Raw genomic sequence first — 26564 nt, 5'->3', positions numbered from 1 at the left:
GAAAAGATCTTTCCTGCTTTGAGCAGCAATCTTTGCAGCAATCTTGACTAAAAGATCATCACTCAGATTATCAATGGTGGTCATGATGATTTAAGAAAGAAAAGCTTTGAGTAAGAAAGATTTTTCAGACGAAGACGAAACAAAGAAAAGAGTGATTTTTATAAAAGGGAAAATCATATTTATAATGGAGGGAAGTTGAAAGAAGTGGCTCAATCAAACGGTTCTTCTTGCTTTGAAGATGATGACACGTGGGAACAGTTATTCCGATGGCCAATGGTTACTTAACTTCGTAATCTGAGGGAAGTTTTAAAGGTTTTATTTTAAAAAGGATTAATTTGTGTTAAAAGGTCATTTATTTGTTTTATTTCTTTTCAACTTCCTAGGCAAGTTTAACTTGTTGGGTTAAACAAAAAGTTACTTTTTTGTTTCCTCATCATTAAAATGTCTTGGAAATTGTTCCAATCTTATTTGGATTTAAATAAAATTTAAATTCGATACAAGAAAATAAGAAAGGAATTTCGATGATTGAAAAGAAATTGTCGTTCGAAATAGAAAATGGTCCACAAATTGTTATAAAAACATTATAGACCAAGATATTCGATAAGGCTGAAATAAAATAAAAGTCTTAGAGAATAAAATGGAAACAGAACTAAATCTCAAATGATGAGATGAGTTTCTCAATTTGGCTTTTGTATTCAGCCAATTGGGTATCGAGAGCATGGTTGTCATTTGCAAGTTGAGCAATGGTAGACTCTAGTTCCTTGGAGAGCTTGAATTTGTTAACAGCTTCATTGGCTTCTCGATTTCTGGCTTCATCCTTAGCCAAAATTTCAGCTTTCTGAGCTTCCAGTTCTTTAATCTTGGCATCGATGTCAACCACTTGCTGCTTCGCATTGTTTCTTTCTTGTTGAAGAATTCTAAATTTCTCTTGGAAGGATGACAGTTCGATCACAATTTGATCATGATGCGCTTTCTTCTCTGCCATTTGAGCTTGACCAGTTTTCCTCTTCTGGAAATTTTGATTAGCACTCTCCAACATTGGTTCAAGATAATTAAACAGGTTTCGAAACTTCCAACCAGTTGGGAGAGCACCAAGTTTTTCAAATAAACTCTTGATTTCAGCAAGAGCTCCAGCATCTTTTTCAATCAACTCTAGCAAGTTGGCTTCGATGATCTTCTTTTGAAATTCTGCTAGCAGGTTGTTCTTTGAAGTCTCAGAGGGATTTCCCTTGGATGAATCAGAAGTTTGGCCAGTGCTAGTTGAGAAAAGAGTATTACTCTTAGCTATCAAGGCAAAGGCATTGAAAGGATCATCTTTGGCCAATCGATCGATTTCTTCCAGATCGATCATAGGGGCATCTTGTTGAGCAATCATCTCTGCATCACCAGGAGCATCTTGTTGAGTAGTTATGTTTGTATCTTCAGTAGCAAAGTTCGATACATTATCTCCAAGGGTGGGTGCAGAATGAGATTGGTCATTGTTAAGTGATTCATCATTTACCAAGTCATCAGTGGGTGTTTCTGCCTGTTGTTGTTGAGGAGGATCCACTTTAAGACCTTCTGGACTGCTAGCATCATCATGCTCATCCTCTTTGTCTTCAGCAATTGGTGAAGTGGTCTTCGAAGAAGGAAGAACTTGCCCATGTTGTGATGGATTAGTTTGTTCTTGTTCGATACCCTAAAAAGAATAAGATAGATGCTTAAAAAACAAGACATTTAGAGATATTTCGTATAAAATATGGTTTCGATAAAATACCTTCGAACCATTATCACCAACATGTGAATGAGCACTAGAATGAGAAGTCTTTCGACGACGTTTGAATGGTTTAGATGGTGAGATGGGGGGAGAACTTTCAGAAGCTTCCACTTCGACTTCCTTTTCTTGGACAAGTGATATTTGTTCTTGTTTTCTTTTCCTTCTTCCTTCAGTATGGACTTTGGGAAGTGTTACTTTGGAAGCTTCGATCTGTTCTTTAGTTATCTCCACCTCACTATCATCATCAGAGAGATCGACAGTTGCTTGTTCTTTCTTGCTCTTCAATCTAGAATGTCCTTTTGATGAAGTTGTTTTCACTTTGGGTTCCTTTGATTTAGGAGGTTCCTTCGATGCAGCCTCAGATTTCTTCGATTCAACTTCTTTAGTTTGGGAAGCTTTCTTTTTCTTCTTGTCAGACTTGCTTTTCGAAGTGTTCTGGGTGCTGGCATCATCGAGCTTTGCTTCTCCTGGAGTTAAAGGCAAAGCTGAAATATGTGATTATACAGATAAGTACTATTTCTTTTAACAATAGTATTAATGTGTTTTAGCGAAAGAAAAAATCATACCCATGATACTGGGAGTTTCGATTCGAACTTGGGATAATTCATAGCCAAGTTCACCATTATATTGGTATAAATTGCATTTAGCATAGGTTACTAAATTATTTTGTGGGAATTTGAAATTATAAAGTAACCATTTTGGGTATGGTGGCCTGAAGGCCAAAGCAAGATTACAAGATGGAAGTCTTGCTAGTCTCATTTTCTTTTCTAAAACATAAAGATATTTATTGGGTGTTCCAGGGGGAAAAATTGTTTCTGAAATTTTCTCTCGAACTTTATCTCTCAGAGTTTGAGCAGCATAATATACTGTCCTCTTTGGATGTAAAGGGTCATATGTTGTTTGATAATATCTTTGAAATTGCTGAATTTCTTTAATGTGCGTACCTCTAGTCTTCTTGTCTTTGTTCTGCAAAGTGTGAAAAGTACTGGTCAGTTGAGGCAGCAATTCATCGGGATTCCCTCGATTGGATTGGCGTATGTAATAATTTCGCCACCATCGAAAGAATGCTTCAGAGCATGCAAATGATGTTGAGAAATATGTAGGCTCGAACACAGTTGTTCTCTTGGCTTGAATTATGGATTTCCACACAGGTTCGATCAGAGGAATTTTCCATTCACTTATACTTTTGAACAAGGAGCTGGGTTTTGATTGAACCATACCAAACTGTCTAGCTACATGGTTAGGTTGATAACCATATACTCCATAAGGGCTACCAGGTGTAAGTCTGCTAGATAGATAGGTAGGGGTCAAATAAGCTTCCCATATAGCATTGATTTCTGTTTTATTGGCTTTTTTCGAAGTAGTAGGAAAGTCCTCTTTGAACCAGTTAGGTCCATATTTCCTAGTGGTAAATGGTGCCATCATAGGGGTGAAAATGGAACAATCAAGCAGGGTTGTATAAGCATTTTCAAAAAGTTGTTGTGAAGACTTGTTCCCATCGGGGTGAAACATAGCTAAGCCTATACCTTCAGTGGTCTTGTCTGAGTATGCTGATGTGTAAGAGGAAGGTAGGATCGAAGCAAGTTTTGATCCAAAAGTGGCTAAAAGCCATAGTTGAAACAACCATATGGGTCCTGATACAACTAAATTTCCACCAGTTTGGGGATAATCTCTAAGATTATTAGTTGTTTGGTTAAGGGTTTCATATAAAGAACCTAGAATCAGTTTGTTTAAACAGATATCTGTTCCTTCATGCAACTGACTAGCTAGACACATGAATTTCTTTGGGACTTGTACTGACCTTGAGCAAAAAACATGCATAGATAACCAGTAGGTCAAAAAAGCTACATGTTCATCTGCAGATACTTCAGCACATTCGGTATCATGGTTGTTAGCTATAAATAAACCATAGGCAGGGCTATCGAAATTTACTGAGTATTGAGAAGTGGTAACATCTGGATTAAAGGTGTATCCAGTTGGTTTTAAGCTAGTAAGGCCAGCCACATCTAAAAGGGTAGGAGTGAGCATTCCACATTTCAAGTGAAGGCTGTTGTTCGATGGGTTCCAAAAATGTAAAGCAGCAAATATTAATTCATTATGGTATTTTGGACCATATCGAGATATTTGGATGAGATCAAAAATCCCTTTCTCTTTCCAAAATTGGCCCTTTTGTTTTTGAACTTTGTCTAACCAAGCAATGTATTCTGGATAAGTTTTCGGTTCAGTCCTAATTTTGGATTTTACAAAACTTAGGTCAAAAGGACCTTTTGTGAAAATTAAAGGAGGTTGAGTTTCAATGCATGGGAAAAGAGAGTTAATCTCTGGAGTTTCAGGTTCTAGAGAAATGGGGCCTAAAAATGCATATGGAGTATCAGTACAAGGGATGATTACCTGGGTTTTCCAGATAGCTTTTTCAGCTTCATTGATCTCTGGTTCGTTCATAAAAGCAGGAGCAGCATTAGCGATTTCTTTAGTAAAATCAATGGGTTCTTCGCGATACACATGAGAGGTTCCTGCTGCATTCGTCATTGTTTAAGTGTTTTTGTGAGAATTTGATGAATAGTTCGTGTTTAAAGATAGGAGTTGCAGAAAGTTCAAAGTTTTTTCTTCGAGAAAACTTTTTTGGCGGAGAAGAGGAACAGTGAAAGTGAAAATGAAATGGTGAAAAGTGAAAAGAGTAAAGGTGAGTTTGCTTCTATATGGACCTTTGATCATGACACATGTCAAGATCTTATTTTAACAGTTTTACCATTAAAGCGTTGTCTTTTCCAATGATAGAGAACGTGGCCCACTAACTAAGATTGTGGGGTCAGTATTTAAAGGAAATTTGAATTAGTTTTGAATTAAATACTGACATCATTCATTTCGATGGAGAATGTTAGTTTTTTTTTTCAAAAACGTCTTTTTCTCCTTCAGTGAAATCGAAAATGGCGTTTCTGGGGGGCAATTTGTTAGCCAATATATTTTACTAGCTGTAATAAATGTGGTCAAAGTGTAGTTGACCTAGATTTAAAGAAGATTCGAACAGAGTGTTGTGTTGAAAGCAAATATGGGTTCGAAGATGCTAGAAGACTTCGATAAAGCAGTTTTCGAAGGTGGTTATCAACAGTTATTCTTTAAGTCAGTTTTTATTTTAAGTTTGTTTTCAAATAAGTAAAACTGTCGACTTGTGGCAGTTGTAGTTTGAATTTCAAAGAAGTGTAGTTATTTCTAGACTTAGTATAAATAGTAGTTTTTCATAGGAAAAACAGGTCACAATTCCGTCATACAAACTTATACTCAAAGTATCCGTATGGAAGCGAGAAACGAGTCACAAGTTGCAATGTATGAATCTGTGTACCAACCTTTGTTTAATCAATGCAATTTACCCTTTGTTCTTTAAGTGTTCTTGCACTTTACTTTATTAAGTTCGATTGAGTTCAAGTGGATTGAATTCGATTGTTTTTATCATATTTCTTATATTTTTGACATCAAAAACGCAGAATTTCTAACAACAAGAACAAACACAATATGTCCTAAGATTTACTGGTTGATCTTGCAAGTTACCATTTGTAAACCAGCGGTTGTTTACGAAAATCCAACGTAAACAATCTCCTCAATGGTTTCATCATCCTTCATCTTGAATAGCTCATACTGATGTACAAGCAGGAGAGCCTTTGCTTCTTTGACCTTCTTGCTCCCTTCATAATTTGAACAGAGAGAAGCAAACATAGCTTTAGCAGTGGATTTGTCACTCATCTTCATGTATTCTGCTTTGGGTATGGCAGTGACAAGAGCTCCTCTGATAATATGATGCTTCTTGTAGAGTTTCCTCAGTTCTGGAGTATGTTTCTTTCTATCCACAGCAGCTCCTTCTTCATCAAGGACTAAATCACCAACACCATCTTCCAGAATATCCCATAATTCTTCATCCAGGCTCATGATGTAACTGTAAAAGTTGGTCTTCCACCAAGAGAACTCTTCAGCATCTCCATTGAACTTTGGAACTTTTCCAACACTGGTTTTCTTACTATCACTATAATCATGTGAGACATGTTTATAGCTAGTATCACTAGAACCAGTAGGAGGAGGAGTAGACATGTTTTTCTCAGATCTTTGACTGTTGCACGGTTAAGTGTTACACAACAGACCAAGGCTCTAGATACCAATTGAAGGTGAGAAAAACACAAGAAGGGGGGTTGAATTGTGTTTTAGAAAAATTCTTCGTTTCTCCTAAAAACTGAACACACTGATCAGAAGCTAAGCGAGACAGCTTCTGAAGTGATAATCAGAATCTAAATGCAGCGGAATAAAACAGAGAGAGAGAGAGAAGAAGAACGACACAAAGCAATTATACTGGTTCCTTCCACAATCCGGAAGTAGTCCAGTCCCCCTTGCACTTCCAAGGAGATTTCACTATGAGTAATATCTGATTACAAATGCTCAAGCATACAAGCAAGAGACTTCCAATGCTCAAGCACACAAGCAAGAGACTTCCTTTGCTCAAGAACACAATCAAGAGACTTCCTGCTCAAGCACAACTGCAAGAGACTTCCTAACTAAACAAAATTACACAGAAAATTGTTTAAGGTTGAACACTTGATATACAATCAGAGGTGCTCACAATACAAATCAGATACAGACTCAATGGACTTAAGAATTTCTAAGATATGACTTTGAGACACAGAAATTCTAAGTGAATGCAGAACAATTTCAGCAGAGGTTTGGTACTTGTGAAAATCTTGTGAGTCTTTCGTTCAGCGTTCTTGCATTACCAAAACTCTAATTCTTCACTCCTTTATATAGAGGTGTGAAAGAGACGTTGTGAAATTGCCAGCACACCAAAGAGTCGTTGTTGAAGCTTGATCTTTCACCAATGATCTTTTGCCTGATTTGGTTGTTGTCCTATGAAGAACAAATTTGAAATCCATTCCTTATCCAAAGGAACATCTATGCAGGCGAAGCTGTATTCTGGAGCTGTTTTCTTGTCTTGTAGCGTGGACACAAAACAGAGTAGTGGAGAACGTGGTTGTACAATTCGTACAAAGTACAATGTCAACGCTTTCGTCCAAATTGCAAGCACAAGCCTTCAAACACCTTTGAAATGACCGTTGCAAAACTCCACTAATCCTTCGTTTGTGTTTTCGAATCCAATAGACAGCTTTTGCATTGATAATTCTTCAAATCTTGAATCTTTTGTAAATCCAGTTGAGGTTCAGCTTCTGGTGAAATAGCTTCTGATGAGGCAGCTTCTGATGATGCAACTTCTGATGATATGATTTCTGCAGCTTCTGGTGACGCAGCTTCTGATGATGTGGCTTCTGGACCTCTTGTCTTCAGAAGCACTATTCTTCAGGAGCGCTATTTCTTCAGGAGCAGCTTGACTTCAGGAGCGCTTTGCCTTCAGAATCATCTAAGCTTCATTTCCTTTGCTCTTTATTTGCTCATTCAGAACCAATGATGATGTAACTTTATAATTATGGTCCTGTACACTTGAACAAATATTAGCTAGTCCAATTTACAATTTTTAATACCTTGTTATCATCAAAACTTTTTAAGGTTCATTGTTAAACACATTTTGTTCCAACATACTTTTGTTCACCCATATAAACTTTTTATAGATACATATACCCAACAAATTAACAGAATGGCCGAAAAAATGAATATGTAGGGTTATAATTCCTAGGTTAACATATATCTGAGCTCCATGGACATCAGACATTAATAACAACTAGACTCTTGACCCGTGCTACTGCACGGGTCCTACCGCTTAGAAGTTAATCGAATAAGTTGCAACAATGCAATCATATATAATTAATAAAAGTTTTATAAACATTTAAAAGATCCGTGCTCAAATAGACCCGTACATTATAATTAGCAACGCAACATCACTTTTTAAAATTCAGGTGAATATCGAGAAAAAAAAAGTATAATACCTTGAAATATATTACAACTTTTGTTCTTGCGGTTGCATTCTCACTATATTAAGGAAACCATTCTTAGAATTTAAAAAAAATAAAAAATTGTAGGCACAAACTTTGTGTTAAAAAAAAATGTAGAATAATAAGTTGCATCAATAATGTAGCAATATTATGACTTTTCTTATTGCGGATGTATTGTCACTATATTAAGGACACCATTCTACGAAGCTTAAAAAAAACATTTTGTAGGCATGTTGTTTGTGTTAAAAAAAAAGGAAGAATAATGGCTTGCATTAATAAGATAGAAGTTTAGTCACAATAGCCTAAACTATAATAGTTGACTTAAGATCTAACATGATTGATTTACAGGATCTTCTGGCTGTTTAGTATTTTGATTTGAAAATCTGCAACTAAATTATAAGGAGACGACGGCAATATATAGAAAGTATTACGTGTGAATGACCATTCACTTCTTGCAGTAATAATTCATATTCACTGCAGCCATAAAAGCAATTACTGTCAAATGCTTTGTAATGCATTATGCCGTTTCCAATTCCAAAAGTTGTTAGTGTCAATCATAAATACCAATAGTTGACATTTGGCGTGGCCATTGGATAGCATTAATGAACTATCTATTGATTGAAATAATTTGACATCTGCAATAATAAGTATTGATTTATCTTTTATTCACAATTGCATATCATTAAGTTCTATAAATATTTGAAATTCGAATTGTAGGTCTTTAAATGTGTTTTCAAATTCGACTGGTGCCGCCTATAAGCTATAATTAATATCATTAAGTTCCATATGAATGACGTGATTGAAGAAGGTTTAGTACTTACAAATGATATTTGAAAATCTGCAACTAAATTATAAGGAGACGGCACCAATATATAGAAAGTGTTACATGTCAATGATCATTCACTTCTTGCAGTAATAATTCATATTCATTGTAGCCATAAAAGCAATTATTGTCAAGTGTTTTGTAATGCATTATGACGTTTCCAATTCCAAAAGCTGTTAGTGTCAATCATAAATACCAATAGTTGACATTTGGCGTGGCCATTGGATAGCATTAATGAACTATCTATTGATTGAAATAATTTGACCTCTGCAATAATAAGTATTGATTTATCTTTTATTCACAATTGCATATCATTAAGTTCCATAAATATTTGAAATTCGAATTGTAGGTCTTTAAATGTGTTTTCAAATTTGACTGGTGTCGCCTATAAGCTATAACTAATATCATTAAGTTTCATTAAGTTCTATATGAATGACGTGATTGAAGAAGGTTTAGTACTTGCAAATGATATTTGAAAAATGTTAGACTTGATGAACAACGTATGTATGGAAATAAACTAATTATCCTTTCCTAACCATACTTAATTGTTATATGTTATATTTCAAACTGTTTTATGTTGACATAAACTTTTTGACATGCTAATACGTTGACAGTATATTTAAATCAAAAATGTTATACTTCAGGCACATCTAAGAAGTGAAGGTATGTACAAAGCCTTAGTTGTCGAGTCGAAATAACCACTGAAATAAGTTTTGAATAATACTGTTTTTCAGAGTTTTAGCCTAATTGTAAATACATGTGATTAGCCATCGTTGACTTCAGAACAGATCACACATATTACTCGAAAAAAAATTATGAAATAGAACTTGAAACAGAAGTGCAGAATTATAAATTTTATCCATAGATGTTTTTTGGATTACAAAACCATCAACACAGAAGATAAATACTCAAACTAAATAGAAAAATGCATAAAAGAAAACAATTAAAAATAAGTCGTTGATGAATATCACATCTGCATCATACATGCCAATAACCCCTTGATCACGTTTACGACAAATTCATTGAATTGAATGCAAAAAACCAAACAAAAAACAAAATGAATAACAATGAATTATTCAATATTAGAAATGAGGAATACAAAAGCTGAAATTAACAATTAACCTTGCAAAGTAAAAGAAGCTTCCGAGAGCGACCCCGACGCAATGAAGAGCGAATTCCAACGTGGTGTACAGCGACGTGGTGGACAAAAAAATGATCAAAATGAAGGCAGAAGATGAAGGGTTGGTGTTTGTTTTTGAAGGAGAAGAGAAGGGTTTGTGTTGCTACGCGTGAGAGAAAAAGTGGGTTGTTAATCGAATTGACATTAACTACGTTTTCAATTGCCATTAAAAGTGTGTTATTCGTTTTCAATTGCATTAAAAGTGTGTTAATCGTTTTCAATTAGCATTAACTAAGTTATATGAGAGAAAATGAGGAGTTTGAGAATAGAGATCGAATCAACGGGTGAGATTAGATTAACATGTGTAGGAGGGAAAAATGCTAGGGATTAGGGCAAATTAGGGCAACATGTTTGCTAACCAAGTCTAGCTTTTATAATAAAGGATAAAGTTTTTTTTTCCATTAAGGTAGGTTACATGGATTGAATTACGTCATAATAAATCATATTTCAGTTCAACTCATTAATTTCTAAATCTTTTATAATAGTTTCTCTTATGGTTTTTTTAGGTCCTCCTCCATCTCTAATAATCTGACTATCCTCTATTTTGCACCATCTTTTCTACCGTTGTTGCTATCCCAACTCTCTCTCTCTCTCTCTCTCTCTCTCACTCACTCTCTCTCTCTCTCTCATCATCTTTACTGATGTTCTTCATGTAGTCATAACACACATTCAATTCAAAATACTCATTTTTCGCTACAATTATTTTATCCTCGTGTTGGTTCTTCACCATCCAACACTTCCATACTAGCTACATCGTTGGTTTTACTGTTGTCTGAAAGAAAAATTCCCCTTCGACTTTAGCAATATACTTTCGTATCACGTTAGTCATCGTTTGCACGATAAACTAAACTCAGGTTTGTTTTAGTGCCACATTTTTATAAACGTAAGTTTGGTTTAAAACTTATAAAAGTAACATAAAAAATTGGGATTATCAATTAAAGTGTTTTTTAGTTGTTTTTAATTAACTTAAAGCTTCTTTTTGACGTTTTAAAGCATGCTTTGAGTGATGAATATTTTTCAAAGAAATTTCTTATACATGATTCATTGATGATGATTGTATAATCTTATTTGGTGTTTTGATTTGTTATTGATTTTATTTTATGGGTGTTGAAGACTATTCATTACACCAATCGTTTAGGTATGAAAGATCATGCTCACGAGTGATGTTAAATTTAACGCGCGTGAATAAATTTAAGGATGTTAAGATAATAACGTGCTACTCTTTTCTTTTCATTTTTGAGGGAAATAATGTGCTACTCTTATTACTTTAATTTTAAATATTTGAACTAACATTTTATTTTGGAGATTTAAATATAGAAAATGGATATCCCATACCTTACGAATCTTAATATCGGATATTTAAGTTAACATTGAAATTTGTAATAATAAGTATCACTTGATCCAATTTTTTATTTTATTTTTGGTGTTAACCCCCCAATTGTCAAGAGAAATGAATCTTCATAATATTCCGGAGTTTGTCCGGCAAAAAATTGATTCATTTGAACAATTTGTCTTTGGTGAAGTTCATTAACCACTTTAGTTCAAGTGTTTGATTTGAATTTTTTTTATTTTAGTTACAAAGTCCTTATCGACTAAAAAAAGTAAAATCTTTCTTTTTAATTGTGTTTTTAAATTATAATTTCATTTTTATCTAATGCATGCAAGAAATATTCCAAAAACTTTGAAGAACGAAGAAAATAATCAATATTTTTAATTTCTATATCTCTTATTTTAATGATTTTCACTAATTTTTATTTTTTTTTTATTTTTTTTTTACATTTTCACATATTAAGTTATTTTGAAAGCTTTGAAATTGAAATGATACCACATAAGCATTTCTAGAGAGGTTGCTTGAGAGTTGAGAGATCTCAGATTAAACCGTATTTTGTATTTTTTGTTTACTAAAGACCATACTTTGTGTTATTAATTTGTATTTATATTATTAACCATTAGTTATTTTTTTAAAATTAATGATTAATATTATAAGATGAAAATAATCATTAAAGTTCAATAAATCTTGTTGGAGAATCCGTGGGTATTATTTCTATGTGCTTCTAGAGGTTCAAAATGCTTTCATTGTTTTCTTTTATAATTAATCTATCTTTGATTCATGAAAAATATTTTATTTCACCTTCATTATTTAAGACCAGCCTTTGACTTAGGAATAAATCATTCCAAAGTGTTAAACCCTACTATCTCTGATCCCATGGCATCAAAGTTTTCACTCATTCTATGCATCATTTTTGGCATATGTGCCCTTGATTTTACCAATGGTGCTTCATCATCACCCTCCGGTGAGTGTTCAAAACTTGTTCTCGCCATGACTGATTGTTTCTCATTTCTTACAAATGGCAGCACCCTAATCCAACCAGAAGGATCATGCTGTTCTGGCCTCAAAACTATCGTCAACACTGCTCCATCTTGTCTTTGTGGGGCTTTCAAAAGCAATGCTCATTTAGGTGTTGTTTTGAATGTTTCAAAGGCTTTGACTCTTCCTTTTGCTTGCAAAGTTTCTGCTCCTTCTATCTCTAACTGTCGATGTGAGTTCCTTTTTCTTCTTCTCATGCTTATAATGTCCCATTTGAGTTTACTCAGATTTTTATTCCCTTGTTTCATTAAATGTATTGTTGAAGAAAAATTTACATTCTTTTTAATCTTAAGTTTGTGTTTCTATATATATATTTGTAATGAGTTATTGTTGTTTTTTGCAGTGCCTAATGCCTCTGCTGCTGCTCCTGGTATGTGTCCTTATCTTATGTAACACATTTTGATCATTCTCGTTTCCACATTAAAATCCGAATACCTATATGCCATTTGATAAGTAATTGTGCTGTATATTAGAAGTCTTGAACCATTTGATGTTTGGAGTTAGATTTTCACATGATTATTGGATTCTCTAATTTGAATCATTATGAAAAAAATTATTATAGGTGTAAGCCTCTCCCCAACATATTCTCCTACTACTTCTGCTGAAACACCGGCAGCCGCACCACCGAGTGGCAAGAGCGCAGCATCAGCATTGCTCCCTATTTCAGTTGGATCCCTTCTTGTTTGCCTTTTATCTCTATTCTCAAGCATTTGAGCCATCTCTAATTCCATTTTGGAATATTAGGAAGATTATTACATGAGGAACTATTTTGAATTTTGATGTTTTTTGTTTTTGAGTATTTACCATTAGAGTTATTTTCAATCCCTGTGCGACTTGAATTTAGATAAAATTCATGGTGTACTTAGCATTATTATTATTTGGTGTGAATGTGATCTATTTGGTGTGTCGTGGACATGTACATATGTCAAGAGACACAATGGAATCGCATGCATGTTACATTCGGGTTTCATTGCTTTAACCGTTTAATTTAAGCTTTTAATTAACAAAACGGTCTACATTGATAAATGATTTTAATCCAAGCTTATTGAACTAATTCACAGTATATAGTTTTTGGGTAAACCAAAGGTATAGTTTTTGAAAGAAAAATAATTCCATTGTTAGAGACAAAGATTTTAGGGGCTTTTTCAAATCATCAACTAATATTATGATTCTTGACTTCTCACGAAACTGAATAATAGGCACACTACACCTAGTGAAGATGATGATTTTTATTGTTAAACTATTTTTCAAAATAATTTTTACGGTCCTTCAAAAAAAAAAAAACAATTTTTACGGTAAAAATATATTAGAGTGTACGTACATACCGGCATCTAGTAGTTACTCCCTCCATTCTTTTTTAAGTGTCTTTTTACGGTGAATTTTTCGTTTCTATTTAACTGTCATTTTGGTATTTTTAAGGGTATGATTTGTCAATTATACCCTTTATCAATTACTCTTATATTTTTAAATAAAACTAATTAATGCTATATATTTGGAAAACTAAAGTTTGTTTTTTTAAACAAAGTCAGTTTGTTTTGTTTTAAAACAAAATTTGTTTCTTGTTATCTTCAAATTTAAACAAAATTTTGTTACCTATGATAATGGTTTCATGAAGAGTTAAAATTCTATAAATAAGATGAGCAATACTTGTTAAAAATTTCAAGTGCAAAGTAAAAGAACATATCTAAGAGAAAGATAAAGCGCGCAAAAAAATAGAAATTTGTTGGAAAAAGAGAGTAGTAACTAACAATTGTTTGTTACATATTAAATTTATTGAAAAGATAAAGTGTGTGCAAAAAAATAAAAAATTATTAGTGGATTAAAACGAGGGTATAACAGGAAAAAGATGTGCAAAAATTCACTTAGCTATTTTTATGTTAAAAATCTAAAACGACACTTAAAAGAGAACGGAGGGAGTAATTGATAACGAACATTCGATCGTGTAGAGTATCCAAACACAATGTATATATTTTCAATTTGAACATGACACAGTAAATAAAGCAAAATCCTAACATTCACTATCGAAATTGTGATTGAGATTTTTCAATTTCACAATTAAGTTTTTTTTTAAAGGAATTTCACAATTAATTTTAGAATTTCAACAATTTAAACTTTAAGGTACAAATTGTTACCACAATTTCAACAACCAAATTGGTATATCGTAAAAAAAAAAAAAAAAGGGTGATTAATATTCTCATACTTAAGTTAAATATTAAGCTTCACCTATATTAGGTCAAGTGACTATCTTTTGTCTTAAATAATATTCCCCTCCAAATTAGGTGCACGTGTAATTGAACAAGTTCTCTTTATTTTTCCTCAATCTGATAAGGTTTTAGCTCACTAGCATGTGCATGCTCCTAGAAAGTTCGTAATAAGAGACAATGCGACCTCATTTTTGGCCTAAATGTCACCTTCAGCTATATATGTACAAGTTATGGTTTCTCACTTGTCTACAAAAAAAACCTATAATTAGTGGTATGATTTAGAAAAGGACCAATCATATTTCAATATAGCCGATCTAGTATGCATGTCATGTAGCTGCTGTCTCATTCCCTTGTGGGTCCCAGCTAATCAAATTTATCCAACATTTATCTTGCCAAATACTAATGTAATGCTCTCTTTTCTTCATTTTTGTTTTTAAAGACAAACCAATTTTATCTTCCTTTTGAATTTGTTTGGTCTTATGTAAACAGAAACTTGATACATTCATTGGATTTGATTGTGAAAAGAGGAAGAGATTAGGACAATTATGTTTTGTTCATTGCCTGCCTCTATATTATATTTTTTCCCTATAAAATGAGCCATTTGACCCTGCCGGCAGACTATATATGTAAACAGACCAAATTGGGTTGTTTGTACCAGCCAAACAGGGTTGCCATTTCCTTTGGATTTTACTGTTTGTATACTTTCATTACAACATAATCATGTTTTAGGTTTCTGCACTATAACGATGATCTAATGCTAATTGTTCACGAGCTTGTTTTAAATAAGAGAAAATTAAATATGATTAGGGGTCACAATCCATGCATGTTAGTTTTTTTTGACAAATTCACCCAACACACCCTCAAATGTGAGTCCAACCATTCATTTTATTTATTCATGAATAAACCATAGTTTATCGTCACATCAATGATACATGCTACATGACCGCGCCCATAATACTTTCGATACAATGAATTGATCACTTTAGTATCATCGGCTCTTACCACTTTTGTGTCATAAGAGGAACCACGAGGTCATCATATTGAACTAAAAGCAACTCCACAAAAAGAATTTGACACCACATTTTTATCTAAATTTTTAAAATATTATATATAAGTCATCTCATTTGTACGTTATTCAATATTCACTTTTAAATTCAATATGAGATTTCTAACTTAAACTTAGTGCAATAATTTCTCAAGAAACAAGACAAAACACCGTGTAACATTTCCTTTAAAAAAAAAACCGTGTAACATGCACCAAGGACGGTTTCCACCCCAATTGACAAAAAGATTTTTTTTTTTGAAAGGGACAAAAAGATTATTAAGATCAACATTTTAATATTACATATTAGGGAATCTTCGAATTCGGCTCCTCTTAGAATAATAATGCTATTAGTGACACTTTTAGAGGACCAAGTTGAGAGAAGAGAAAGAATAATAATTTGTCTTTCTTATTACTACCACATCTTGGCCCTTGAGAGAAGAGAAAGAATAATCATCACCAACTCTTTCATTTATGTGTCGGTTTTCAATAAGTCATTGTCTATCTAAAAACAATTAAAAAAAATTAATTGGCCCTTGACAATTTTCTCACAAGTCAATTTGACCAAAAATATTATCAAACTAGTCGTTGATGATTTTTAAACTTGAGATAAATTAGACTCTCTTTTATAATAAATCAGAGACTAATTTGCAATGGACTCTTTTATAAACAAATTTCCAAGTAAATTACGAAAAATTTAGTAAAAAAAAAACTAATTAGGAAAATATGTGCGCCCCTAAAAAAGAAAAAGATGTGCAAACACTCATACAGCTCTTATATACTAGGGGTATTACCCGAACTAGGATTTGCTGCAGTTGAATAATTATCCCACAGTTACACACAATTTTTAATTCAGACCATTGGATTGGATTACAAAATTTTGAGACTTTTGACATAAACCCATCCAATAGCCAAGAATAAAACTGTCGCAAAACTTACAGCACCAAATCCGTGTCCGGTATTACCCATAGAAAATAATTGTCTGTCGAAAACGCGTAAAGCATTGAATAATTGATTAGTAAATAAAATTATTTTGTTGACTTAATTATTAAGTATTCTTATGGTCTAATATAAATCAATTAACAATAAGACGAGTTCAAACAAAATTCTTTTAACTATAAATATCAGAATTGTGTGTAATGTAAATCTATACACCCACATAGAGAAAAACAACAAGCAAAATTATGGATGTTTTATCATCCTTAAACTCAGGCCTAATTAGCATTTCCAAACCATATCAACATCATATCCTTCCACTCTCAAATAGACAACCTCGTATGCAGTTTTGCGTTTCATGCAGAGCCACAAAAAAAAAATCCAATTCATCACGAGTTGAATGATGATGATGATGGCAACTTGTATAAGATACTACGTTTGAGTCCTAAAAGTGCAACAATGGATGACATAAAGAGAGCATATAGAACAATGGCTCTTCAGTATCATCCTGATGTGTGTCATGATCGTTTGAAGAAAGAGGAATCAACGAGGATGTTTGTACAACTCAATGCAGCTTATGAGACTTTGTCAAATCCAAAGCTTAAAGAAGAATATGACTTTGAGTTGAGTTTGGGTTTGAGAAGAAGTAGATGGATGGAACAAATGGTTGAATTGAATAGAAGGTCTCATACACGTGAGGCTGGATCATCATCATCATGGGGTAGTAGAATGAGGGCCAAAAACAATGTAACCAAAGATGATCATGATAACAACTACTCTTTTAATTAGCTTCCTTTTGCATGTGATTATTTTGTTGATGTATTGTTTCATATAATTAACATCACATTCATTCATGTATTGATCCAAAGAACATTCTTTCATTTATTTACGTGCAACTTCTTCAAAATATATGGTGGTTTTTATTTGTGACTTGTGAGCGGCCTCCAAACTATTATAATCGGATTGCTATTATTTTTTGTGTAAATTGGTATTTTCGGCGCACTACGGTAGATATTGATCTATTGAAGTGGATGGAAATTGGAATCATAATTTATGGCAAAAATCTCACTCAAAAGTTTCGAGATGTTGGTGCATTCCCATATGTTACTGTACCGCTTCACTATGTGAGAATATATTAAACCTTAACGGCATATTTGATGCGCATGATAACGAGACAGTATATGATTAGATTATATTCTGACTAAATCTGTTGTTTGGTGCACCAACCGAAAATGATAAGTTTAACTTATTTCTAATCCTATATCATACTCATCCTTTATTGTTCTTATCCTTAGTTTTTGGTGGGTCAGCAACATGGTAGCATACAACTGTCAAGTGCGCGTCCTCCATTCGTAGTAAAACCTTCGACCCCCTCTTTTTCCATGTTTCTTCATGTTTTGTTCTTTGTTAATTATTTTAATTTTCTTTCCAATTTTCAAACGAGAAAATTGTTTCTTGTTATTTTTTTTGTTCCCTGTAGAATAAATTACAAACCTGATATCTTCCCAATGAATTTTCTTGGTTTTTTCGTTCCCAATCTATATCTTCCCAACCTGATATTATGAATTACACTCTTGTTTCTTGTTCTTTCCAATCAATTTTCTTCATGTTAATTTTTGTTTCTTGTTCCTAATTGATTGAGAAAATTGATTTCAATTTTTTTTATCCCAATCAATTTCAACCGGATGAAATTAAAGGATATATGAATCTGATCTAATTATGTGTGTAAAATTAAAGTTGTGTATAGAAAAATTGGTTGCTGCACATGAATTAGGGATTTGACTGTTGCATTGTGAACTATTTTGATGTCGGCAACACGAGACAATTGCCCATGAATTGGGGATGAATCTGGTTTGATGGAATGACAAAGGGGACGGACGGTGGAGATGGATATGTGTATCTAATTTTATTTATTTATCATGTCAATAACAAGTGTGCACCAAACACATGATAGGATAAAATAATGCTATCATCTTTCTTATCATGTGTGCACCAAACACATGATAGGATAATTGTCTATCTTGTCACTATCATATCATATCTTTATCCATTTTCTAATCTTATCATATCTCTGTCATATCATGCGCACCAATCAGACCCTAAAAATCTATATGTATCTGCTAAGTTTGTCCTAATGACAATGCTCAGTATTTATGAGGAGTTGGTTTGGTAATATTTGTTTAATTACTTTGTTTTTGTAATATTTAAGAAAATTGTATTTTAATAAGTATTTTTAATTTAATATGTATTGGTGTTTGTAGTATGTGTTTATGTTTGTAAGTGTCTTTAAGGTCTAAGCTATGGATTGGGGCATTTCATTGGTATATATCACTATGATATCGACCACAACTATATCATCGAAATGACATATGCAGTGCGGTTCGTTCATGGCACGAGCAGCAAATCATCAGACAATTACAATACTTTCTTTGATCATTTAGAGGTCAACGACGTGATCTTCAACCCTTATGATGAACATCGTCATACGTGTCTATTCGACGACATATGTAGGTACTCTAGTTAGATAGTGCAACCGCAAGATAATTTATCGCCACTTTGTTGAACTTGTGATGACACAATATGGATGTATTAGTACCATTCAGAGGGTTCCTTCCGTCATATCAGAGATGAATGTCTTCCAAATAGACAAACTAAAAGTGCATATCGGATTACATTTCCTGGTTCTATAGGGTATTTCATTCCAAAGTAGTGACTCCAATCAAGGGTATAGTGTATTTCATTCCAAAGTAGTGGTTCCAATCAAGGGAGATCTGCCTAAGCCAGCAAATGTGGAGGTTCTGATAGAAGAAGAGCATGCCATGGATACTTTGGACACCTTGAAGCTATTTAGGAGGGTAAGAAACATTTAATTGGATGGGATGAAAACAAGTATACCACGTACAATTATCTATACGGTGTTCTCCAGTAGATTGTCGATTAAACAAAGTTGGCCACTCAGTATCAAGTCACACATAAGAGACGGCGTTTCAATGAATTTATATATATTTTGATTTTTTTTCAATCATGAATGTTGTGTATTGTTATTTTAATACCTCAACAATTCCCCTTGAATGTGTATTAAATATTTTCACTTTTGAATGAATCCCACACAATTTTATGGTATTTTAATATTGATTGAATTTTGAATGTTGAGTGTGTTTGAAAGTGTTGAAGTGTGATTTTGTGTCAAGTGCTCGTGTGTTGAATTATGCTTCGGTGTAATTCCTGATCTAGGGATTGTTTGTAACTCTCGATCTCAAACGAACAGTTTGTAACTTCTCATGGGGTTAATTCTTCAAAAACTTCAAAAGTGTCATTTCCAACTTAAAAATTCTTACTTTTGGCTTTCTTAACCAATGTCTGGTTAGCATGACCCTTTACTTTTAAATTTATAAAATCGTTATTTTTCCTTAATCATTATCCGTGTCTTAAATATGCTCTATGTATTTTTGTAGTGGGAGTCATCGTGTTTGTAACATCGATACTTCTGATCAAATGTGTGTTTTGGAGTCTGACATGTGTATGTATTCAACACCAACACATGTGATTACATTCAATTTTGTTATTTTCTCAAATTACACAATAAATGTTGACATATCAGTGTCGTGTTTAGTATATGTCTGGGTCACCATGCCAAATACCATATGCTTTCCTTTACACACTTCCTGTTGATTTCTTTCTCCGTCTCTATCTTTCTTCCTATTTTGGGGGTTGACAGATTGATTGCAATGGAAGGCCATGGACACTTATTGGATCATGGTTGTATGGTTCCTTGAATTTATCTCTCAAACTACAAAACAATAAAGCCAGTATATATGGTTTTTTTTTTTTTTAGTCTATTAGCTAGGAAAAGCAGAATACTTATATTTGAATTGTTCTCATGATATATAAAAAATTAAAATGCACGGCATACAATATGGCATTAATTTTGTCCACTGAAACCATCATCCAAATGTTTTTATTTGATTTAACAATATATATCCTCTAGGGTATAATTGGTTTTAAACAAAACTAGCTGCCAAACTTTGTGTGCACCGTGATCGTTGGATCTTAGCACAGCTAGCTTGGCCTTAAATACAGGGTACCTTTTTTTAGTGACGTGCTTACCCATTCAAATGCTCACTTGATGACACAAGTATAGCATAGCAAAGACCTACAATAAAGCCACCACTTAATAGTTAATACCTAAATGGATATAAGATGGGCAATATGGAACAAAAAAGCCGATTGAGTAACATGATTTGAGGTATATATTAATTTCATTATTATAGAGTAAAGTAAAAGAGAGTTTTTGGTGTTATTATATAACTCAATTAATAGCTACAAGGACGTTGATATAGAGGGGCTAGAGCTCAAACAATGAATTCTCCACCGAGTCCTGGTATGCTACATTTACTACTCCCTTTAGGATCTTGGATGAATGATGTAACGCCCTCCCTTTTATTTAATTATTTTTATTAAGTTAGAATTTATTTATGTGATTTAATTATTTATAAGAGGTGTTAGTATTTTATTACGTGGCATATTTCTATTATTTATTAGAATATGAGAATTATTAGTGTAAGTACAATTGGGGGTTAGAATAGAAAGGAGATTAAGTTGTTGGGCCCAAATAGATTTAGAAAGAATAGAAAGGTTATAAATAGAGGAAGCTAGGTTGAGAGAATAGTTGACAACGTACGTTCAAGTTTTGGAGAAAAGAGGAGAAAATCCCAGAGAAGAAGAGAAGAAGAGAGAGCTGCGATTTCTGCAAAATTAAGGTAAGGGTGAGACTATCTTGCTTTAATATTAAGTTGTAAATCATTAGATTACATCTAACAAAGTTGGGGAGAGTTTGTGAGATTAAGAGGATTAGGGTTTTGAGTGAAGAATTGAGGATTAATGGATGAAAATTGTTAGATTGATGTAGAAACTGTGAACAGTCCTTAGATAATCCGTAGAATGACTATTGGAATAGTTTTGAGGTTTAAAACATATGATTAGATGAGAAGTCGGTGAGTTTAAGAATTAGGGTTTATGAGTCGGTCTAAGTTGTCATGATTTAAGAAGTTGTCCATTTTAATGGAATTGTATAAGATGTTCACGTTGTTGTCCAAGTTGTAGGAAGATTGTGTCGTTGCATAGGCAGTGATGGGGGCTTAATGCCCGACAGGTTTTTTATGACCTTAGCGATGGGGGCTTAATGCACGACATGTCCAACTATGACCTTAGCGAAGGGGGCTTAATGCCCTAGTGGTACCACATGCATATTGAAGTTGTCTAAGTTGTTGTTGAAGTTGTCTAAGTTGTTGTTGAAGATGTTGTTGCATTGTAGAGTCGTCATAACTTATATTTGATGATGATTTAATGATGATGTTTGTTTAAGAAGTTGATTAAGAACTTTATTATGAAGTTGTTTTCGATAAATGATATGCTTTGATAATGATACTTATGTGAAATACATGATGATGCTTATGATTATATTTGGTGTTAGATGTTGATGCTTATGATCATTATATGTGTTGATGTTTGTGATTAATATATGTGTTAATGTTTGTAATTAATATTTGATGATGTATGCTGATGTTTATGAATTAGTAATTGATGTTATATGATGATGTTTACATCTATAATTAAGATGATATAAGATGAAGTGTATAACTAATGTAGGAGATTAATGATGCTAGTTAATGGAGTATAAGATATGTTAATGATGTTTAAGTTGTTGAATGTACTCTATATGTTTAATATTATTGTTTGAGAAATCTCACCCCTTCTGCTTGAAAATGTTGCTCTTCGTATGGGTAGTTTGCAGGTAATAAAGACTAGAAGTGTTCGTGAGTGGACTCCTCACTTGTGTCTAGGTGCTCTGATACGTAACGGAATGGGACTTACTTTCATATCTATTCCTTATGTGTCTTTTATGAACTTTTTATGAATAAGTATTGAACCAAATTATGAGATTTTCTGATAAGGCCTGCGTGCCAAGACTTTATTCATGTCGAACTATTTCCACTGCGTATTTCCAGACTTTTATGATGTTGAACCTGGAAGGATATTTATTAATATCTATTTTATGACTTTAAAGTAGTATGTGACATTCCGTTTATGATTTAAATACTCTGATTTAATATGAAATTTTTATGTTGGAAAAACGGGGTGTTACAATTGGTATCAGAGCAGGTCGGTCCGTCCGGCCAAGTAGATGAGTCGTTGTGTCGTGTCGTCATGTTTTCTAGTTAGTAGTTATGTTTTATTATGTGATCATGTTTAACTGACTAACTTTGATGTGGTTTTGTGTTTTGTTTGAAGAAGCAATAACTAAATTTATTTTCTCTTGTTCTTTGAATTTCGAGGACGAAATTCTTTTAAGTTGGGGAGAGTTATAATGCCCTCCCTTTTATTTAATTATTTTTATTAAGTTAGAATTTATTTATGTGATTTAATTATTTTATAAGAGGTGTTAGTATTTTATTACGTGGCATATTTCTATTATTTATTAGAATATGAGAATTATTAGTGTAAGTAGAATTGGGAGTTAGAATAGAAAGGAGATTAAGTTGTTGGGCCCAAATAGATTTAGAAAGAATAGAAATTTATAAATAGAGGAAGCTAGGTTGAGAGAATAGTTGACAACGTACGTTCAAGTTTTGGAGAAAAGAGGAGAAAAGCCCAGAGAAGAAGAGAGAGCTGCGATTTCTGCAAAATTAAGGTAAGGGTGAGACTATATTGCTTTAATATTAAGTTGTAAATCATTAGATTACATCTAACAAAGTTGGGGAGAGTTTGTGAGATTAAGAGGATTAGGGTTTTGAGTGAAGAATTGAGGATTAATGGATGAAAATTGTTAGATTGATGTAGAAACTGTGAACAGTCCTTAGATAATCCGTAGAATGATTATCGGAATAGTTTTGAGGTTTAAAACATATGATTAGATGAGAAGTCGGTGAGTTTAAGAATTAGGGTTTATGAGCGATTTTGATGATTAGATGATGAAGAACCGTAGAATTGATGAGAGAATCATGAACAAACCTTAGATATCCTATAGGAATGTTATTAGAAGTAGTTTGATGGTTAGAAACATGAGAATGGATGAAAAGTTGAGATTCTGAGAAAAAGTGATTTTAAGTGTTTTTGAGAAATAAGTGATTCTAGGATAAGCTGTTTTGGAGATTTAAAAATATGATTTTTCAGTAAAATATGATAGGATTTGTCGAATAGAACGCGTAGGCGAAAACGGAATCGAATTCGGAGTAACGGTTAGGTTTTTACGGACGAAACGGTGAAACCAAAAAAAATGGGACTGCACAGAGCTGCGTCGCAGGTGGGCTACTGCCTTCCCACGCCTGGGCGCAGTTTTCCACGCCTGGGCGCAGCAAGGCAGCCCCTCATGGGTGACTGCTTGTTGTGTTTTCGTTGCGTGCTGTCAGAACTTCGATTGTTGCGTTCTTGTGTCTTTTTCACCCCTTTCCGTGTTGAATTAGCTTTCAGTGTAAACATAACAGTTGTAGATATTTGAGTTAGCTTTCTAATGGTTTTGTTTTACATGAAAATGATTCACAGTTTTTGAGTTATGATGAAAATAGTCCAAGTGGGTCTTCAGAAAACTTTAAGAAAACTTAGCATAACTAATCCCAAGTTAGTCCAAAAACTTATGGTTGGTTTCCCAACTTCAACTTAAGTATTAGGGATTTAGTTGAGGTGTTTTTTGAGTATTTGGCTTATGTCTCATTGATCAAACTTGATTTGCTTTTGAAGAATGTTTTGGACTTTGATATGAATGTAATTGATTAATGTATATGTGGTTATTGTTGTTGATATGTTGGAATACATTATGTGAGTATTGTATGATGCATAATATTATGATGTTCTATGATGTTAAGTTGATAAGATTCATTTCTTATTGATGATATGATATTCTAGCACTGTTATATGCTGCAATTGTAGCTGTTTGTTGCTGCTGAATCTTAGTGAAGATGTATAAGTCGGTCTAAGTTGTCATGATTTAAGAAGTTGTCCATTTTAATGGAATTGTATAAGATGTTCACGTTGTTGTCCAAGTTGTAGGAAGATTGTGTCGTTGCATAGTCAGTGATGGGGGCTTAATGCCCGACAAGTTCTTTATGACCTTAGCGATGGGGGCTTAATGCCCGACAGGTCCAACTATGACCTTAGCGAAGGGGGCTTAATGCCCTAGTGGTACCACATGCATATTGAAGTTGTCTAAGTTGTTGTTGAAGTTGTCTAAGTTGTTGTTGAAGATGTTGTTGCATTGTAGAGTCGTCATAACTTATATTTGATGATGATTTAATGATGATGTTTGTTTAAGAAGTTGATTACGAACTTAATTATGAAGTTGTTTTCGATAAATGATATGCTTTGATAATGATACTTATGTGAAATACATGATGATGCTTATGATTATATTTGGTGTTAGATGTTGATGCTTATGTTCATTATATGTGTTGATGTTTGTGATTAATATATGTGTTAATGTTTGTAATTAATATTTGATGATATATGCTGATGTTTATGAATTAGTAATTGATGTTATATGATGATGTTTACATCTATAATTAAGATGATATAAGATGAAGTGTATAACTAATGTAGGAGATTAATGATGCTAGTTAATGGAGTATAAGATATGTTAATGATGTTTAAGTTGTTGAATGTACTCTATATGTTTAATATTATTGTTTGAGAAATCTCACCCTTTTGCTTGAAAATGTTGCTCTTCGTATGGGTAGCTTGCAGGTAATAAAGACTAGAAGTGTTCGTGAGTGGACTCCTCACTTGTGTCTAGGTGCTCTGATACGTAACGGAATGGGACTTACTTTCATATCTATTCCTTATGTGTCTTTTATGAACTTTTTATGAATAAGTATTGAACCAAATTATGAGATTTTCTGATAAGACCTGCGTGCCAAGACTTTATTCATGTCGAACTATTTCCACTGCGTATTTCCAGACTTTTATGATGTTGAACATGGAAGGATATTTATTAATATCTATTTTATGACTTTAAAGTAGTATGTGACATTCCGTTTATGATTTAAATACTCTGATTTAATATGAAATTTTTATGTTGGAAAAACGGGGTGTTACAATTGGTATCAGAGCAGGTCGGTCCGTCCGGCCAAGTAGATGAGTCGTTGTGTTGTGTCGTCATGTTTACTAGTTAGTAGTTTTGTTTTATTATGTGATCATGTTTAACTGACTAACTTTGATGTGGTTTTGTGTTTTGTTTGAAGAAGCAATAACTAAATTTATTTTCTCTTGTTCTTTGAATTTCGAGGACGAAATTCTTTTAAGTTGGGGAGAGTTGTAATGCCCTCCCTTTTATTTAATTATTTTTATTAAGTTAGAATTTATTTATGAGATTTAATTATTTATAAGAGGTGTTAGTATTTTATTACGTGGCATATTTCTATTATTTATTAGAATATGAGAATTATTGGTGTAAGTAGAATTGGGGGTTAGAATAGAAAGGAGATTAAGTTGTTGGGCCCAAATAGATTTAGAAAGAATAGAAAGTTATAAATATAGGAAGCTAGGTTGAGAGAATAGTTGACAACGTACGTTCAAGTTTTGGAGAAAAGAGGAGAAAAGCCCAGAGAAGAAGAGAAGAAGAGAGAGCTACGATTTCTGCAAAATTAAGGTAAGGGTGAGACTATCTTGCTTTAATATTAAGTTGTAAATCATTAGATTACATCTAACAAAGTTGGGGAGAGTTTGTGAGATTAAGAGGATTAGGGTTTTGAGTGAAGAATTGAGGATTAATGGATGAAAATTGTTAGATTGATGTAGAAACTGTGAACAGTCCTTAGATAATCCGTAGAATGATTATTGGAATAGTTTTGAGGTTTAAAACATAAGATTAGATGAGAAGTCAGTGAGTTTAAGAATTAGGGTTTATGAGCGATTTTGATGATTAGATGATGAAGAACCGTAGAATTGATGAGAGAATCATGAACAAACCTTAGATATCCTATAGGAATGTTATTAGAAGTAGTTTGATGGTTAGAAACATGAGAATGGATGAAAAGTTGAGATTCTGAGAAAAAGTGATTTTAAGTGATTTTAAGAAATAAGTGATTCTAGGATAAGCTGTTTTGGAGATTTAAAAATATGATTTTTCAGTAAAATATGATAGGATTTGTCGAATAGAACGCGTAGGCGAAAACGGAATCGAATTCGGAGTAACGGTTAGGTTTTTACGGACGAAACGGTGAAACCAAAAAAAATGGGACTGCACAGAGCTGCGTCGCAGGTGGGCTACTGCCTTCCCACGCCTGGGCGCAGCAAGGCAGCCCCTCATGGGTGACTGCTTGTTGTGTTTTCGTTGCGTGCTG

The 26564-nt window shown here is 33.3% G+C and overlaps 2 protein-coding genes and 1 pseudogene across 2 annotated transcripts; 2 read left to right on the top strand and 1 right to left on the bottom strand.

Annotated features, from left to right (window-relative positions):
- Nucleotides 1-628: 628 nt before the first annotated feature.
- LOC146943551 (uncharacterized) lies at nt 629-4285 on the bottom strand. The gene is made up of 3 exons (XM_085747719.1): nt 4148-4285; nt 1757-2101; nt 629-1678 (listed from the first exon to the last, which is right to left on the bottom strand). Exons 1-3 carry the CDS (start codon nt 4283-4285, stop codon nt 650-652), a joined length of 1512 nt encoding a protein of 503 aa, XP_085603845.1. The 3' UTR covers nt 629-649.
- Nucleotides 4286-11827: 7542 nt separating this feature from the next.
- LOC146943550 (non-specific lipid transfer protein GPI-anchored 11-like) lies at nt 11828-12991 on the top strand. Its single transcript, XM_085748766.1, has 3 exons — nt 11828-12220; nt 12392-12418; nt 12611-12991. The coding sequence occupies exons 1-3, from the start codon at nt 11887-11889 to the stop codon at nt 12760-12762; spliced, it is 513 nt and encodes a 170-aa protein (XP_085604892.1). The 5' UTR covers nt 11828-11886; the 3' UTR covers nt 12763-12991.
- A 3424-nt stretch (nt 12992-16415) lies between these two features.
- LOC146943549 (chaperone protein dnaJ 20, chloroplastic-like) lies at nt 16416-17137 on the top strand (annotated as a pseudogene).
- The last annotated feature ends 9427 nt before the right edge of the window (nt 17138-26564 follow it).

The sequence above is a fragment of the Medicago sativa genome, chromosome 2 (genome assembly GCF_051527215.1).
Source record: "Medicago sativa cultivar Bolivia chromosome 2, Bolivia_mono, whole genome shotgun sequence".
In the NCBI taxonomy this organism is placed as follows: domain Eukaryota; kingdom Viridiplantae; phylum Streptophyta; class Magnoliopsida; order Fabales; family Fabaceae; genus Medicago; species Medicago sativa.
This window is presented reverse-complemented; position numbering and strand designations above follow the sequence as displayed.

Coding starts and splice junctions, on each gene's coding strand:
- LOC146943551 (XM_085747719.1), bottom strand. CDS start 4,285: ATGACGAATGCAGCAGGAACCTCTCATGTGTATCGCGAAGAACCCATT. Junction 2,102..4,147: donor AAGCTATCTGGAAAACCCAG/GTAATCATCCCT, acceptor GCTGCATCGAAG/GAACCTCCTAAATCAAAGGA. Junction 1,679..1,756: donor TTGGTGATAATGGTTCGAAG/GTATTTTATCGA, acceptor TATTCTTTTTAG/GGTATCGAACAAGAACAAAC.
- LOC146943550 (XM_085748766.1), top strand. CDS start 11,887: ATGGCATCAAAGTTTTCACTCATTCTATGCATCATTTTTGGCATATGT. Junction 12,221..12,391: donor TTCTATCTCTAACTGTCGAT/GTGAGTTCCTTT, acceptor TGTTTTTTGCAG/TGCCTAATGCCTCTGCTGCT. Junction 12,419..12,610: donor TGCCTCTGCTGCTGCTCCTG/GTATGTGTCCTT, acceptor AAATTATTATAG/GTGTAAGCCTCTCCCCAACA.